This window comes from Cuculus canorus, chromosome 5, assembly GCF_017976375.1.
Source record: "Cuculus canorus isolate bCucCan1 chromosome 5, bCucCan1.pri, whole genome shotgun sequence".
NCBI classification, from domain to species: domain Eukaryota; kingdom Metazoa; phylum Chordata; class Aves; order Cuculiformes; family Cuculidae; genus Cuculus; species Cuculus canorus.
Genome location: NC_071405.1, coordinates 18,018,452 through 18,035,175, shown reverse-complemented (window position 1 = coordinate 18,035,175; position 16,724 = coordinate 18,018,452). Strand labels below are relative to the sequence as shown.

Genomic DNA, 16,724 nt, shown 5'->3' with positions numbered 1-16,724 from the left:
GATGCAAGCATGATAAAGTTTTATTGAAGCACAGCATTGCCCCAGAGTAACAGGACAGGAAAGTAAGAATGAGGACCCGAGGTGGACATGGAAATAGATGCAGCCTGGCAGATGTGGGCAGCTCTGCCTGAATTGAATTTGTTTCAAGAAATTAATATAATGAGGCCACTATATTGGAAGAGAAAGATGATAAAAAGGCAGTAAAGCCCTGCTGAAGATAGATGTAAAGCCCATAAGCCAGTTACTGGTGTTGACTGTCTTGATGAGATACTGAAACACAGGCACGTCTGGACAGCCAGTTAAAGCAAGAGGCACAGCTGTACAGCAGTCCACAGCATAGAAGACAAGCTGCAGGGATTGAAGAGAAGTTGAGTTATAATAACTTACAAAGAAATCTGGATGGGACCCTGGAGTTTGTATCATTTGCAGCCTACTCTCAGAAAAAAATGTGAAGAGATATAGAAAAGTCATTTGAGAGAGACAACTGCATGACAAATTAAATCCACAACCAATTCTGTCACCTGCATCACTGACACCATGCTAGGCAAGAGGTTCCATGCATCCCCTCATACAAACTCTGGAGCTCAGAGCTCTCTGCACTGAACCAGAGAGGAAAGTCCTATTGCTAAGACAACCACATCATTTCCTGCTTCCTTCTTGTCAATATCACATCTGATTATCAACCTCTCCTTTCTTCTCCTGTCCATATTTCCCCTACTTTTCATGTCTCTGCACTGATCCATCTGCTCCTTCTACAACTTATTTATTATCTGTCTCTTCCTCCTTTTCCTCCCATGTTTTTTCCCTTGCCCCCAGATCTGCTTGTTGGGCTGCCAAGTCCCTGGTTCAGTGGTGTAACTCAGCTGATTTACTCTCCTTAAAGCAGTGTCTGCTCTCATGTAAATCACCCTCCAACCCCTGCTTGTGAAATGGGCTTGTTCACTAAACTCTATGAATAGGAAAGTAGGCACAGCTGGCCTATTCATAATCAACATAAAAAATAGATTAGCACTTTACAGATTAAACATTATCGTTTCAACAGTTAACATAAATCAACTACACTTACAGACCTAGCATTGCTGCTGCCACTGCAGGGTGACAAGCATTGCAAAGGGAACGGCTGCCAGTTCCGGGTGCAGTGGGAAACAGATCATTTGTCTTCCACCTTGAACGTAAGTTCTCCTCCGGCACCCCAGGATGTACTACTAGAGGTTGTTAAAAGGAGAAAAGTGGGCTAAGGAAACAAAGATAGGGGGCTAATTTTGATTAATTCACATCCATTTCCAAGCAATCCATTAACCCACTATTCTAGAGCCAGAATCCAATTTCCCTACCTCCCTCCTTAGGGCTGGTGCAGCTCAAAAACAGATGGAGCAATGGAGTGAGCCCCAGGAATAAGAACAGGACAAGGAGCCTCTAAACACTGACTCATATCTAGCTCTGCTTCCTATAGTTCAAAATCATTGGGCTCCTGTGGATGATGTAAAGCAGTTTGGTAGATTTTATCTAATGTAAGCAAGAGCACCCATCTCAAAAAATAACCCAGTGAGCGACCTTACCAAAGAAGAGTTGAGAACTAAGATCCACTCCAGACATGCACCATGGAGAGCAGAGCCAGGAGAGACCAGCCCAGAGTCTGTTGTTTGTTGGGCTTTACCTTCTTCATCAGGCACAAGACACAGTCAATGGAGATGCTCAACCCAACACACTGTCATCAGTGTGCCATGGTTGTGTAGTCAATGGAGAGATAAGATCCACGAAACCAGTATAGTCCATATCCTTCCTGTCCTTCCTGTTCACTCACGGAGAACCACCCAGTGTCTCAAACGTTTAGCCTGGAGCAGCCAACCCATAATTCCTGGGCTGGTCCTGATGATTGCAAGAAATTGGTAAAGACCTTTGACATGACATACCGTTAAGAAACAGCCTCACCACACTTCCAAATAAAAAGGGGAAAACAAAAAAAGAGGAAGAGGTTAGGTTATGGTCCAAACTACACGACAGCCTGGGACAGGAGGCACGCGCTTAGAGTTTTTCTTGGCAGTCCAGGCAATGACACTAGCAGTTCACAAAGGACAGGGGAGCAAAAGTTGCACGAAGACACTTCTTTAGCATTAACCCCTCTTAACAAGTCCAGATAATTTTAAATGCTATAGCCTCCTTCTAGCCTTTTGTGATAAAGGGAAATAAAAGTTAATAGACCTGAACCAATCAGTTACATCCAGTAAGGTGTTCAGCAAAATGAGCTTTGTTCGTCACTCACAACCGATACCACCTCAGTTTCATTCGTTATCTGAATTAAGCCAATTAATGTATATTTTCTACTAATCATTTGAAATTTGGAAGGGTTGGTGCTGAACAGCCTCTTCCAAGAACTTGTCAATTTGAGATAGAGTGCTTATGTGAGCTTTGTAAGAGAAAAACTCGTGGGTTTGTTTCAGCTGAGCTCTCCTGGCACAAGCAATAGGTCACATGAGTTTATTGCTTCAGCTGTCACAGAAAACTTCACAGGTTTGGCTCTGAACCATGCATCCTGTGAAATCAAAGCTTACAGAAAATAAGTACACGATGTGTTTAATGTTCACAAACATAACTTGATTTCCAAAGAGAATGTGAGAAAATTTCCTCTCTTAGGCTTGCCTGCCTACCAGGGACTGACACACTTTGCTCACTAATAGTGGAAAGACTTTTGAGATCCAAATTTTTCCTTCAATTCTCAAAATACGAAAGCATGTTGAGTATGAGGCTTCCCATGAGAATTTCCAATGTTCTTACCCATAGCAGCTTTTTCACATGGAGGAAAACTTAAAGGCAGGGTTGAGTGCTTTCTATAGCTCAACATCTTTCCGTGATACCAGGGACTATCTCTCAGACAGATCCCAGAAGTGCCATAAAACAAAGCTTATTACATCACTATACTTCTTAAAAATTCATAAAAAATGCTGCCTGTCTATTCTGTGTGTTATGAAAGTGTTGCTTTGCTCAGATCAGGCCTTATAACTCATTGTTTCCTCTTATGTCATGTGTTTAATCTACAAATAATCTATTGCCAAAAGTTGCCAGACTCACTGCATCATGTTTTCTTGTTTCCAGTGGGTCAAGAAACAAGTAACTGGGCATATGTAAAAGTCTCAAAGAAAACAGGAGATGCTAACCAGGCAGGATCAAGTAGGATATTAAAAGATTACTGAGGAGGCAGACGACAGGATTCCCTGCTCCCTCAGAGAAAAATCAGGCATACTAAATGCAGCCTGTGTCTGGATCAGAGCATCAAGTAAGAATATTCCTGAGCATAGCAGCAGGTTTTGAAACAGAAGCCAGTCCTTCCACGTGGCAGCTCAGTGTTGCTGCCCCTGCCCAGATCCTGCTGTGTCATAAGTGCATAGAGATTGCTGAGCAAAGGAGATACACACGACAATTGAAAAAAGAAAGTCTCCATATGCAAGAAGGTCACATAAGGACTATTAATCCCAGTTACAGATAGACATTTCCAGTGATTGTTTTGAACTGGAAGGGTTACCTATGTGCTGAGAGGTGTTTTCCGCCGATGGCTAGAGAACTGCTGTGCAGCACATCCACCACCTCCGCAGGACGTGGACAGTGAACACAGACCAACACAGCTGTGGTGTGCATTGTCAGCCAAGATTTATTTGCATCAAAGCAACACTTCAGGTGTCATCAAAACTTTGAGAAAACCATACTGAAAAGAGCCTACCATCTGCACACAGGACACTGTGAGCCAACAAATTCCATGCAGGGATTTCACATCCTAACCCCCAGGCACCTAAAGATCCACTAAGCATGCAGATCAGAACTACCCCTTACCAGGCCATTTCCCGCTGCATTTTCTGATCTCAACTCTTTCAATTCCTTGCAGAACCCCAAAAAAATCCTTCAGAAAGCCTACCATCCAACCTCCTGTATTGTAAATTTGTATTAACTTGAAAGAAGCCGAAGGTGATTATGCTCTAATCTAACCACAGACCCTTCCCTTTCTTGGGCAACAGGGATTAGAGCACCCCAGAAGAGGCTGCCATGAGCAGGACTCTGCAAGATCATCTCCCAGGAGCCATGAGCAGAAAGAAAACCCACTGAAGGGGTGAGTAACCTGTCCCAAAGCTCCCGTAGCAATAATGACACCAGGTTGTCCTTGGCATGACATTAAGAGTCAGTACCACTGGAACTTGCAAACAGAGCAAGCAGGGGCACAAGGGACAAAGCAAAGTGGATTGCCTGAGCAGCGCAAAGCTTCCTGTTTGCCTTCCGCACCTGCACTCGGCAGGCAAACAGTGGTTCTAGGCAGCTACTGCCTGCACAAGGGCCCGCTGTAGGGGCAGCTGTACGAAGATCCACCAGTGACTGGGGTCTCTCACAGAGACAGGGCAGGGGGAGCAGAGTGGAGACTGCAGCAGTAGCAGGACCTGCACAGGCAGCCAATCCTGCCTTTCAGTTGAGTAATGCGGGCCCATTTGTTCTGGGTGACATTAATGCTATTCGCCATCCATCTCAGACTCTTTAAATTACCTTTTTATGGCCCAAATCCTTTTCATAATTGATAAAAATCTCTATTTTATATCCCGAGTTATTGAAAAAAATGTGAAGTTTTTTTATTCCTCATTACAGTTTTAATATAAATGTGGTTTTTATTGATGGCTGCTTGGAAGCCCTGATGGGCGTACTGAGAGAGGCTCAGAGGGGTGGGAGAAGGGCCAAATCCTTCCTCCCGTCCAACTTGCCAACTCCTCACATTGTCAGACTAAAAGGCCACCACAGCCCCAGACTCTGGTGGGTATTGGAGGGTGGGGAGTGTCATGGAGGAAGAGGAGATTTCCTGTGATGGAAATAAAACCCATAGCAGGCAGAAGAGGTTCTTGCTGACCTAAACCTAATTTTCCCACGTCTGTTAGTGAAGTACATGAGGGCCAACTTCACAGAGTACTCCAGCAGTGTTGCTGGCACAGGTTACTTAAGGACAGAACCAGAGAACCAGGGTCACAAGCTATGGGAGACCCAGCTGTTCAGCTGAGCCATTCAGCATCAGTCCTATAGCCCCAAGCAACAATGAAAGTGCCCATGCACTGACCATGCCACACATCAGGGCTTTCAGGCAGAACACTCAACCACAAACCTATGCAAAACCAGAGGAAGCAGGCACATGTCCTGGCATCCCGGATGGGTTAGACAACACTTCCAGCCTGGGAAGAGGCTTCCTGGGGCCATAAGAGAACATGCAGCACTGTAACCTGAAGTCCTTGTGATCTAGCAGGGTAAATGAACCTTCTCTAGGGCAACAGATGGAGCCAGCTACAGAAAGTGGCTCATACTCCCCTGGGAAGAACTTGAAGGCTGTAGGACATGCAGTGTAATACCCAACAGCCTACTGAAGGCCTAACTCCTCTCCCACAGGACTGAGCACTGCTTCAGTAGTTGCAGAAATCAGAAGTAAGCGTATATCTCGCCAGAGCTTAAACTGCTAATCAGCACTTCCAGAAGGAACGGAATCAGTCTGTCCTTCTCCTTGTTACTGGCACAGCATATAATGTCACACTGTACCAACAGTGTGTACAGAAATAGCAGTAAAAAGAGGATTCTCTTCTATTCTTTCTGTCTTTTCTCAGACTCCAAGAGTTTGAGGGCAGGGAAGTCTCTTGCCATGCAGATTGCCACGTGTCCATTGTCTCATTCTAAATCTTTTCCATGCCAGGTTCACATGGTCATACCATTTTCATTCCTCCCTGTCAAATGGCCACGTGGCATCACTGCACATCATAGCAGTGACCACATTCCCAGGTGTACATGGGTACATTTGGACAGTGGGCACATAATGTTTGTGCACCCAACCTAAAAAGCACTTTGGGAACCTTGTGATCAATTTAAAGAAGAGGAACAAAGGGCAGCATCCTTCCTGGCCAAGGTTTTGCTGCAGGACAATGACTTCTTAGACAAGGAGTTTCTTACCACACAGCACTGATGCTGTGCCAGGTACAAGGATAGGAATCCAAGGAGAGCAAAGCTCTTCAACGAAAGACAGGGTCCCCCAAACATCACTGTGAAAATGCATCCTGCTTCACAAACCACAGCACAGGAGGTTCCTCTACCACACGTGCTTTGCTTACAAATTGTAGTCAAACCATTGACGCATCCTGTCCTGCTCAATCTGTGAGCTCCATTACAGCATGGTTGCAGGAGGCTTCTTGTAAATGGCAAAATAGTCCTTGAACAACAGGTAAAAGCCACAATTAACTGTGGATGAAAAGGATGGCCTCCTTGGAGGTGCTGCCTAATAAAGCAATTAGAAACTACCTCCCATTACCTGCACTCCCACAAAGCACAGCCAGACTGACATCCCTCCAAATGACTGTCTTTCCATCTATCTAATCCCTTTATAAGATTTGGCTTCAGACAAGCCTTGACCTCTGGGCTCTCCCCAGCCCTCTTTCCCAGCTTTGAACAAAGCAAGCACTGGAAGCAACACATTCAATCACTGGTGTGTTCTCCCTGTGGAACCCCTTTTGCTTCACAGCGTTCCTGGAGTGCAGCAAACCCACCAGGAACAGTGCAATTGTGCATGCAGATGTGGATACCTGGGGTCAGGATTTCTTTGGATCTGTCACTTAAAAGCATCCGAGACTGCACAGTTTCAGCAATTCCCACTCATCTCTGTGACAGCTTCAATAACTGTTATGAAGAGGTCAGAGATGTGCGGATAAGTCAAGGGGCAAGAAGAAAGGAGACCCTCACTCCCATGGCAGCCGAAGCTGGCCCTGTGCCCTACATCAGCCCCTCACCCCCCAAGCACAGACTTAGCTTGGACAGATTGCACCTGGGCAGCCACGCCACACAGGTGTCTCCCCGGCAGGCAAAGACCCTACCTGAGACCATGGTGGCCCCATCAGGATGCTAACTTTACCCTTGCCTTAGCCCCCAGCCATACAAACTCACACCAGACACAGGAGGAGGGACCAGAGAAACAGCCTGATGGGAAACTGACAGAAAGGAGCACAGGTAGACAAACTGGGATATTTCTGAAAGGATAGTGGTGAGAGATGGGTGGGGAAAGAGTATCTCCCACCAAGAAAAATTACCTCCGTTGTGAGTTAAAGCCTGTGTAGAGCATGGAGCACACAAACACACCAAGGAGGAGAATAAGGAGTCTTGGGGAAAAGGTCAGAAATTTGATTACAAAATGCCGATGTGTGAGGATGTGTTGGAAGCAGATGGGTGATGGGATCTGGAAAGTGATGCTTTGCTGTATGTAGGAGAGGGATTACAGTGGTGCTGGATGGGTAGAGCTATGCTGTGGCCTACTCGCATGTACAATATGATGGCAAACCAGGAGGTATTTTAGGACAAGAGATAACAAGGTGTTGGCATAAACAGGAGTACACAGTGAAGCCAGGAGATGTCACAGTATCTAAACACATTACCATTGCACCACAGCAGAGGAGCAAAACCCACAGACCCATACTAGGGACTGCACTGGAGCCACACAATAGAAAGGCACCAGGGATATTTGGAAGAGCAGGCTTGTAAATCTGTCAAGCCATTCTACAGCCAATCAGTCCTACGAGGAGGGATGCTCTGGAATGGCCTTGACCAAAGCAGACAGAAACCAAAGTACTTTTGAAAGGGGAGAGTTTCACAATAGTCCAACCAGTCTTAGCAATGAGCGATCAGCTCCTCTGAGCACTTTGTCCATGGAAATCAGGAGACCAACAGGATGCATTTCCGACATACACCAAGGGGATGTCAGGTGGAGCTGGCTTGGCCAGACTCAGAGGTGCTCTGGGTTCTGCATATCTGCTTTGGGACCAGACTGGCATCACCTTCCCAGTATTTTTTTATCCAATAGCCACAAGCCAGTCTTTCCAACAGACTTGGCACAGGTGGGAAATGCCTCTAATCCCAGTGCTGGCCAAACATTTCTTCAATCATTTCTAGTTTCTAAGCACAACAATTTTGTGATTTTAAAATGCAGCCACTTAAAAAGATTCACTTTCCAGAGACCCTCATCAGTCTTTCTCCCTAAATGTCTGGTGTCCACATTTCACCAGAAGCTGCCTGGCTCTGCTCTGCATGCACTTTGTTGAGATAGAGAGCTTAGCTGAACCAGTTATCTTTCCCCGTGTCTTTAATAGCTCTGCAGAGAAAATTACAATTGTGGTGTTTTATTCATTTTGCATACATTTTCCATGCCTGACACCTTTTCACTGTCAGAACCCTTTTCAAGCCAGGAAGATAAAAACAAAGGTAGGAGAGACTCTTTCATTCATATCTCATCACCCATTCTTCCGTATACAGCTTTTCCCAACTGTTCCAATATCCAGAACAAGCCCAACCTGTGGTATCTCCACTGTCTCCCCAAAAGACTCTTACTCTACGATCTGGCTGGTGAGTATTTCCAGGAGTCATTGTAAAGATTTCTTTGTGCAGCCTCTCCTGCTGCTCCTACTCATGTTGTCCTAAGAACCCCACCCCTACCTCAACTTCTTGCATACAACACTCAAGAGATTGATCACCTCCTACCAGCACAGCTAAACCCCTTTAGATGAGATTAGAAAGATAGCACCTGCTCACTCCTGATTATTTTTGTCCCAACGAACCCTTATAGGAACACAGATTCCCTCCAGAATTAAAACAGGTTTTGACAGGGCAACCCACTAGTCAGCATATATGACGCTTCTCCTTCTGTGTCAGATCAGCACACATGCCAATTGCCTTTAAATCAGTCCATTAGCTCGTGCAGCAGAGCTACATGCTGCAGTTCCCAGTCTCCACTCATGATGCTTGCCTGGAATGAGATTTCTCTCATCAGCAGGGCGTCACACAAGTCTGCATGATGACAATAGAGCCATGTCCAACTGCTGTAAACTACCTCACAACCCTCTGCCTTTGCTCAAAGATCAGTCGCAGTGGCATGGTCTCCAGTTTTCTCACAAAACCACTCCATTTGTCAAACACCCAAGCCTCTGATGAGATTCTCAAGAGTAGGTCACATCAGAAGACAGACTATTTCTAATTGACTGAAGATACAATGCTTCTATACACGAAATTGGCTTTCTTTGATCTTCACATCCTTTTGCAAGCTCTTGCCTAATTTGTCAGCTTGTCACATCCCTCTCTAGGTATCGCTGCATTTCCAGTTGCTATTTCCCCCATTTGTTCTGCACTGATCCAAACTGTATGTAATTGCTTCTGCCCTATGCTTGAAATTCATCTGAGGAGCCTGCTCTTGCGCCTGATGGGAGACCTTCAAGTCTTACCGCTGAATTCGAGAGCCACAGCATTAGGCCTAGAGAAGGTTCCCTCACTGACATTTTCTCTTCTATTTGAATCCATCTGCAGGTTTCCAGGTGTGATGTTGGTCCCGAGGGGGAAGATTTCAGGATCCCTCTTTGCACATCTCTCTGCCCTGACACTCCACCTTGCCCTTCTGCTATCTATATTTCAGCTACGTGTACTGTATTTAAAATGTACTAAGGATGTAGCTATACTGGAATTAAATTTGTTCCTGAAGTAACCCTATTAAATTCTCGGGGCTACAGCAAAGACAGCTTTGGTGCATTAGGTTCCTCAAATCCTTTCTGTTTTTAAACTCCTTGATTTCTTACCTTGTAATTAATGGTACATTGACATTTACCTCTGCCTTTAATTCTGCCCAGTTTCATCAGCTCCTTTATTTTTATACATGTCATTCTCTTAATTTCCCTCTTTTATCATCACACTCTTTCTCCCATCAGTATTTCCTCTCTTATCTGTTTCTTCCCATTTCTACTTTCTTTCTCCCTCTCTCTGTCTCTTTAAAATTAAATATTGCCCATCACTGCTCATGTGGGTGAAGTGAATGCTAAGAAGGACGGCTGCCGTGGAGCCTGGATTCGAACTGCCTTGCTGGGAATCAATGAGGCATAGAGGGCTCGTCTAGCTTCTGCAAAGCTGAAAAGAAACCAGGGCATATCAATAGCAGCTGAACACACGCTTGAGAGAAAGGAAGCCACCTTTGAGCACCTGGCTCAGCCTCTGAGAGACACCACACAAACTGAGCCAAAGACGGCTGCTGTGGAAATTTAATGGGGGTTAACCTAAAGGCACTTTCTGCAGCTCCTGCGGAGGGGAGATTGCCGAGCGGAGGCCCACGGAGCAGCAGAGGTCTGCAGGCAGCAGCCAGCCTGCCCTGCTCCATCTATCCACTGAGCTATGTGAAACACAGCTGGTACCAGCCATGCTACAAGGATGCAGTGCTGAGAGAGGGAGCATCTTGCAGGTCAGAGGCTGCCATTAACCTGCAGGGAACCATTAATTGTCATTCATGAGTAGACAATACCTAGACCCTTCAACTACACACAGGCAGACCCATCCCATCCAAATCTGTCCCTAATACACCCACTAGGTGCAAATATTTAATGTATTCGTGTAGTAACTCACACATATCATGTTTCCTCTGTACCTCCTTATCACACAGTCAGACAGCCCAGAACAACCCAAACTAGCCCCACAAACCTCTATATATGTATGAGCAACAACAGATGTACACATTGCTTCCCTTCATCAGCCTCCTGATTTCCTCCCCCTCACACACACGTTCTTTGCCATTGCTTTTGCACACTGTTGCCTCCTCCCTTCCTCTCACCGCGTCAGTTGAGCTCCTTGAAATGCCTCTCCTCAATCTGGGCTGCATGGTGCAGGAACCTCTTCTCATAAGGGGCAGGACGCAAAGTAGCAGAACACCCTCTCTCAACACTGTGGTTACTTCCCTTTTATCTAATGAACACAAGCACTTACCTCTGATCTCAGTGCCATGGGCTGTTGAGGGTTAATGGTGACACAGACTGCCGGGCTACTGCATTAAATGACTGCAAGCACCAAAAGTGATTTATGCTATTATTTTCTTTGGGGGTTAATTAGGTGCTCAAGAAAGTAAAGGGCTGTCAGTGCTAGCTGGAATTGGTCTGGTGCAGCCAGGGGAGAGCAGCCATCCCTCACAGAGCTCTGCTAATATATCTTTGTCCTGAACGTCAATATTTCCAGTTCCCACCCCTCAGTGTGGCAGTCGGCCCTCCATCCTGACCTCCTGCAACTCTGTTAGTCTTCGTATAACCTCTGCTCTGCTGAGTCCTGCTATTTCCACCTGGCAGTTTTCATATCTTTAATCCTCCATTATCTTTTCCTTTCCTAAGCTTGCCAATAATGCCTATCAATGGCCACGGAAAATTCACATGGTATTCTGCCAGGGGCAAGGAGGAGATACCATCCCTTGGTACCTCTTGCATCTGAGAACCACCAGGGACCTCTTTGCTCCTATTTTCCTTCTTTCAGCTTCCAGGGCTTGCTGAGGCCTAAGAAGCCAACATAGGCTATGGCTGCCCCTACCTCTTTGCCCAGCTCCTCACGGATGACTTGCTCGATCTCCTGTCTGGTGCTCTGCGGGGCCTGGCTGTGCAGCACTTTGAGGGTGCGGGTGTACTCCTCAGGCAGCAGGTAGTCAAGCGCTCCCAGATGCTGTCCCACCTTGATGAAGGTGCCTCTGTTGGCGCAGCACAGCTCCCGGAGGCGCTCAGCAGAGCGCAGGTGCACCTGCAGAGAGACCAGAACATTAGCCAAGACCACTTGCTGTCTGTTAGCTGCACACACCCACATGCGTACCCTTTATGTGCCCAGTATTTAAACAGACCAAGGATTTCCTTTCTCAATTTTGAGCATCACCATCTAATGTGTCAGGCAAGTACTAGGACTCTGGCTCAATTTAGAGAAGCTGCACCAGACCAGGACAAGATGCTCCAGGGGCTTCAATGTTTGTCTGCACAGGCACCATGATCAGTGACACATTAGTTTTTGGCTCTGTCCAGGGCTACATCACTGCACAGAATAAGATGGCTATAGCCATAGGGCAGCATTGGTTTGACACTGTGATCGACCGCTATGATGCACAGTTTGGAAACTCCTTGTCAAAACACAAAAGTCAGGACCACAACCATGTACATTATATTCTTAGTATGAGGGCAACAAATCAAAGTGAGAAGAAAACCACAGATACCATCCCAGAAATGTCCAGGAATTTGGAAGAAAAGTCTGTTAAAAATCAAAACTATTGAGACGTCTATTTGGCAGTGAGGAGGATAGTATGTGGGCTGTCCTTCATGCTCCTCAGCTCACTGTAACACACAAGGGGAAATTACAATCCTCCAGTCCAGCCAGGTCTTCATCTTACTTCTTACATCACCATGTCCACAGTGACAATGGTTTTCGAAACTAAGAATTAGAAGACTTGCCAGTTTTGCTCGCATCAGCCAAAATGCAGCCACCAAATGACAAAACCCATCACCAACCACTTGCCTGGTGTGGATTTCAGCTCCTGAGGTTCACACCACCTCTCAAGAACAGACCAGCCACCACATACTTCAGTGACAATGATTTATTCTGCCTTTATTACTCTCACTAGAAAAACCTCCTGCCAAGGGCACATCTATACTCAATATTCTTTAATAAACTGTAGATAAGTTTACCCTGCTACATTAATAAAATCTAAGCAAATCAATGACAAAAAATAACTCCACACCCATCTATGGTTAATGGCTGACACCTTATCTGCATGAAGGCTCCTAGTTCCTCCAGCTTCTGTGTCAGAAGACTCTGAAGGTCAAATCTGCACACCTCATCTGCTCAAGATGCTATGGTGAGACTCCACCAAAAGCCTTTAAGTATATGGCAGAAAGGAACAACACCACAAATTTACATGAACACCATACACCCCGCATACCCACCCCATTCGGTGACTACTTTTGCTCTCTGCGCCAAGCAGTGCCGCGTCACATCATGGGACAAGGCAAGTGTCTCACATTTGGGAATGCGTCAGGGGACAGACTGGGTGCTGAGCTGCAAGTGCATGAAACACAGGCCTACGAGAGCGTGAGAAGAAAGCATAATGTGCAAATCTCACACTCAGCATGTGAGACTTGACGGCTTCATGCACACATACACACATACACGCTTTCCTAGGTAGATGCACATAGGCAAGTGTGACTTGCGCTAGGAGAGTGAGCTTCCTCCAGCATGCTGCCTGCTGAAAAGCACTCACAAATATGTAGGCAGAAAATAACATCCATGAGCACGCCTGGTCTCCCACATTATTGTGCTGCATTTTACACACCAGCTTTAAAGCTCCTGTTGTAACAAGCAAGGCTTTGCCCTGGCTGTTTCCCTGCTCTCCTTCCCTGTGTGCAGCAAAGGCAAAGCAGGCCAAAAGGGGACAAGGAAAGGAAGCTGTGAAAGAAGACAAGAGGGCAAGAAAAGCAGGGAGGCAGTAATGGGATGAAAGAGAAAGGCAGCGTGAGGGAGGGAGCCAGAGCAGCTGAGTAGTTGTCACAGCACCAGGAGGGCAGCCCATTACAAGCAAACAGCTTTTATGCAGCTCCGATAATCGTCCTGCCTTCATCCATAGAGGAAACCCCCTGTAAGCAGTGAAGAGAAGGGGGAACAGTGGCCAGCCACCCTTCCTGACGCATCAGGCTGCCACAGCCCACAGCACAGCCTGGAAACAGTGGCAAGGATCCTTGCAGACGTGCTACAAAAACCCCAGCACTGAGCACAGGTCAGCACAGGACCCCACAACCTCACACAGGGACAGCAGGAGCCCATCAAATGACTCTGGGCTGTGGCATGGCTCGGGGCAGAGTGGCAGCACCGCTGGGACTGTAGTACAATGCTTAGTGTGAGGCTGGGCAGCCAGCTCGGGGTAGAGGTGCTGGCTCCAATCCACCTACCCACTCTGTACAGGTCACCGAGGGAGATGGAAAAAACAGGATGGATAGCTCATATAGCTGAAAATGCAATTGGTTGTAGACACACTCAGATGCAGGGTGTATCTCCATATCAGTCAGTGCTGAGAAGGAGGCAGAAATTGCCCCTCTCTCCTCTAGCACAAGGAGAGAGGAAATTTTGGCCCTCTCGAACTCATCCACCCTGTGGGGAACCCAGTTGGCCTCACAGACACAGAATTTCTGGCCAAGAGAGACAAGAGAATCCTTACAGAGGGATCCAGGAACAAAACAGAACAGCCTGCTCATGCACAGCATGCATGAGCTGCTCTCACCATGCTCTCACAACCGCCACCATGCTCTCACAACCACCCCTGTTAGAGCGATAGAAGATGACCAGGTAACTCGTCTCAGAAGAAGGAAATCTTGCTGTAGCCCTACATTTTACAAAACCAGTCCACATTAGAGGCAGAAGTACAGCAAGAATGAAGCAGTACTGTGAATGCAGCTTTCAAGGTCTCTTTCCTTACCAATCAGGTCAAGATTTTTAGCAGAAAAATGTTCATAACGCTATCTGTTAATTGCCTGGATCTCCCCAAGCTAGGTCACGGTCCAGAGGCAGCACTTGGTTCTCTGACAGATGATCTCCTAATCATAGGCAGAGTGCCATGTTTCCACTACTGTGCCCAATACTGTTGACCTACGTTTCTGTCCTACCTTGAAGCAGGGTAAATGGCTTAGAGCCCCTAGAATGGCTCAGAGCTTTTCTCCAAGGAATCTCTCAAGATTGCTCTTTGTTGCATGAGCAATACCTTGAATACTCTTCTTATCAGAGAAAAGAGCTGGGAACAACAGGCATCATGCCTATGAGCACGCTGCACAGAAGAGAAGAATTTCTCATACTGAGGATTACCAAGAATAAGTCTGCCTCAGGAAGCACTTCAGATTACAAATGCTGTATGAGTGTGTATACAGCTCTTTCCTCAGTTCACATGGTCATCTTCTTCTGCCTCAAACCCCTTCCCTGAGTTCCAGCAGGACAAACTCCCCATCAGCCCACAACATGGCTATCAGACCCATGTGGTTTGCTTAAGCCCTGGTAGACTGCAATTAACACTGACTATTAAAATTGTCTCGCGTGGGCCATAATGGAAGTAATAACTGTCAGGTATGGAGAGGAGGCACCTCTGGAATGAAGAACATACCCTGCAAACAGAGCTGCAAAGGGATGTTTTTTACCCTTGATGTACAAGCAGACACAGCTTCTCACGTAATCTTGATGCTTTTGAAGGAGCCTTTATTCACAGAGACCTCAGCAATGAAATGTTCTTCAGAGCATCAGACTTACAAGGTGTCTCAGATTGGCAGATGCTAATCCAGTCTTAAAAACAGAGGAATTAATTTAGCAGAAAATAAATACCAAAGTTAAAATATACTGGTGAAAATCTGAGTATCTGTTGACAGACCTGGTGCCAAAACAGCTCAGAAAAGCCACTAGAGACAGTAAGGTAAGTGGTAGAAGCCACTCCTGATATGAAAAATCCTTCAGAAAAGTCATTCTAACCCTGAAGGGCATTTTCAGAGCGGGCAAAACATGAAATGACGATTAGGAATGCAGTGAGAAAATTTGAAATGCAATTAGTCAAAGACATAACAAGAAGTCACCAGGAATTCCTGGTGATGAGTGCTGCCTCCAGGAACACTGCAGACATAGACATCTCATAAAGGACACCAGGCTGGATTTCACCCAAAGGACAGGGCTAGAAGGGTTGCTCTTTCTCTCACCTCCATTCTGAAAAGCACTCTGGTACAGGTGAGCAGGATCAGCTCCACATCACGTGGTGCCCACTCACATCTCACCTACTCCCAACCTGAGCAAAGAAAAGGAGGCACCTTCTCCTGCTGCAGGCAATTCCCTGCACTGGGCTTGACTGCTTACAATGGAGAAACACTCTCCAAGACAGTATTTCAAGAAAGATATCTTCAGAAAATACCTTGAAAATTTCAATCATATAAAAATCAATTACAAAAGGAGCTAAGATGCTAATAACTGTAATAAAAAGGGGATCACATATTAAATCTGTCAGCTTCCAAAAGACTGAAGGGGAATAAATGTTGCCCTGTTTTTAAGAAAAATCTACAGTAATCTGGGAAATAATAGTCCTGCAAGCTTTTATTCTGTCTCAACTAAATTAGTTGAGACAATAATTACAGAGAGTACAAAAAATCCTCTAGCTAAATGTGATATGACTGAGAAAAGCCAACAAGGATTTTGAGAGGGAAAAAATCATTCTTCACTGGTCCACTAAAATACACTGAGCATGTTAATGCAATGGTCAATAGAAAAGAAAAGGGAGATATTTATTGGGACTTTCAAATGGCTTTCAATAAATTCCCTCACAAAGAGTGAAAAGAAAATCAAGTAATTATTGGAGAAGATGCAAGAACATCACTTGCTCATTTTATCCAACTCCCAACTCAGAATTTCCTCTTCACAACACCAAGCCCAGCACTACAGACAGCAGCAGTGGCGAACTCTCCACCTAGGACAACGCTGCAACATGTAGTGATGTTTTTACCACAGCTTCGTTTCAACCTGCTCTGAACTCTTTTAGATGAGGTGATACTTCAGAAGCTCTTGTCTACATTAGCACTTGCAATGTTGTTACTTCCAGTGAGGCTGAGCTAGCACTGAAACACTGAGAAACGTGATGAAAAGCGAGAGAGGTACAGGCAGAAGGGCACAAGGCCGAAGGGGTTCTCTCCTATAGATGAGTTGACCCGCATCACTGTCAAAAACAAACAGCAGTGTCCCATTACACCCATTCCTACACCAAGGTTTAATTTCCCTGCTAGTGATCTGGCAAGGGAGAGGACAGCGCAGTGACAAAAATTCCATGAGATATAACAGAAATTATTCACCACTACGGAAAAATAAGCCCTGCCAAGTCCCTACAAAAGACAGGTGAA

General features: G+C 45.9%; 1 protein-coding gene across 7 annotated transcripts in view; it reads right to left on the bottom strand.

Moving 5' to 3' along the window:
* Positions 1–16,724, bottom strand: part of ADCK1 (aarF domain containing kinase 1) — a 122,299-nt gene that overhangs the window by 79,756 nt on the left and 25,819 nt on the right. For all 7 annotated transcript variants that reach the window (XR_008450019.1, XR_008450018.1, XM_054067802.1 and 4 more), the window contains one exon: positions 11,371–11,574. Coding sequence is in view for 5 of the 7 variants with exons in the window: in XM_054067802.1 (XP_053923777.1) it covers positions 11,371–11,574 (204 nt within the window). In the remaining 2 variants the exon portion in view is untranslated. The remainder of the gene's footprint in view (positions 1–11,370; positions 11,575–16,724) is intronic.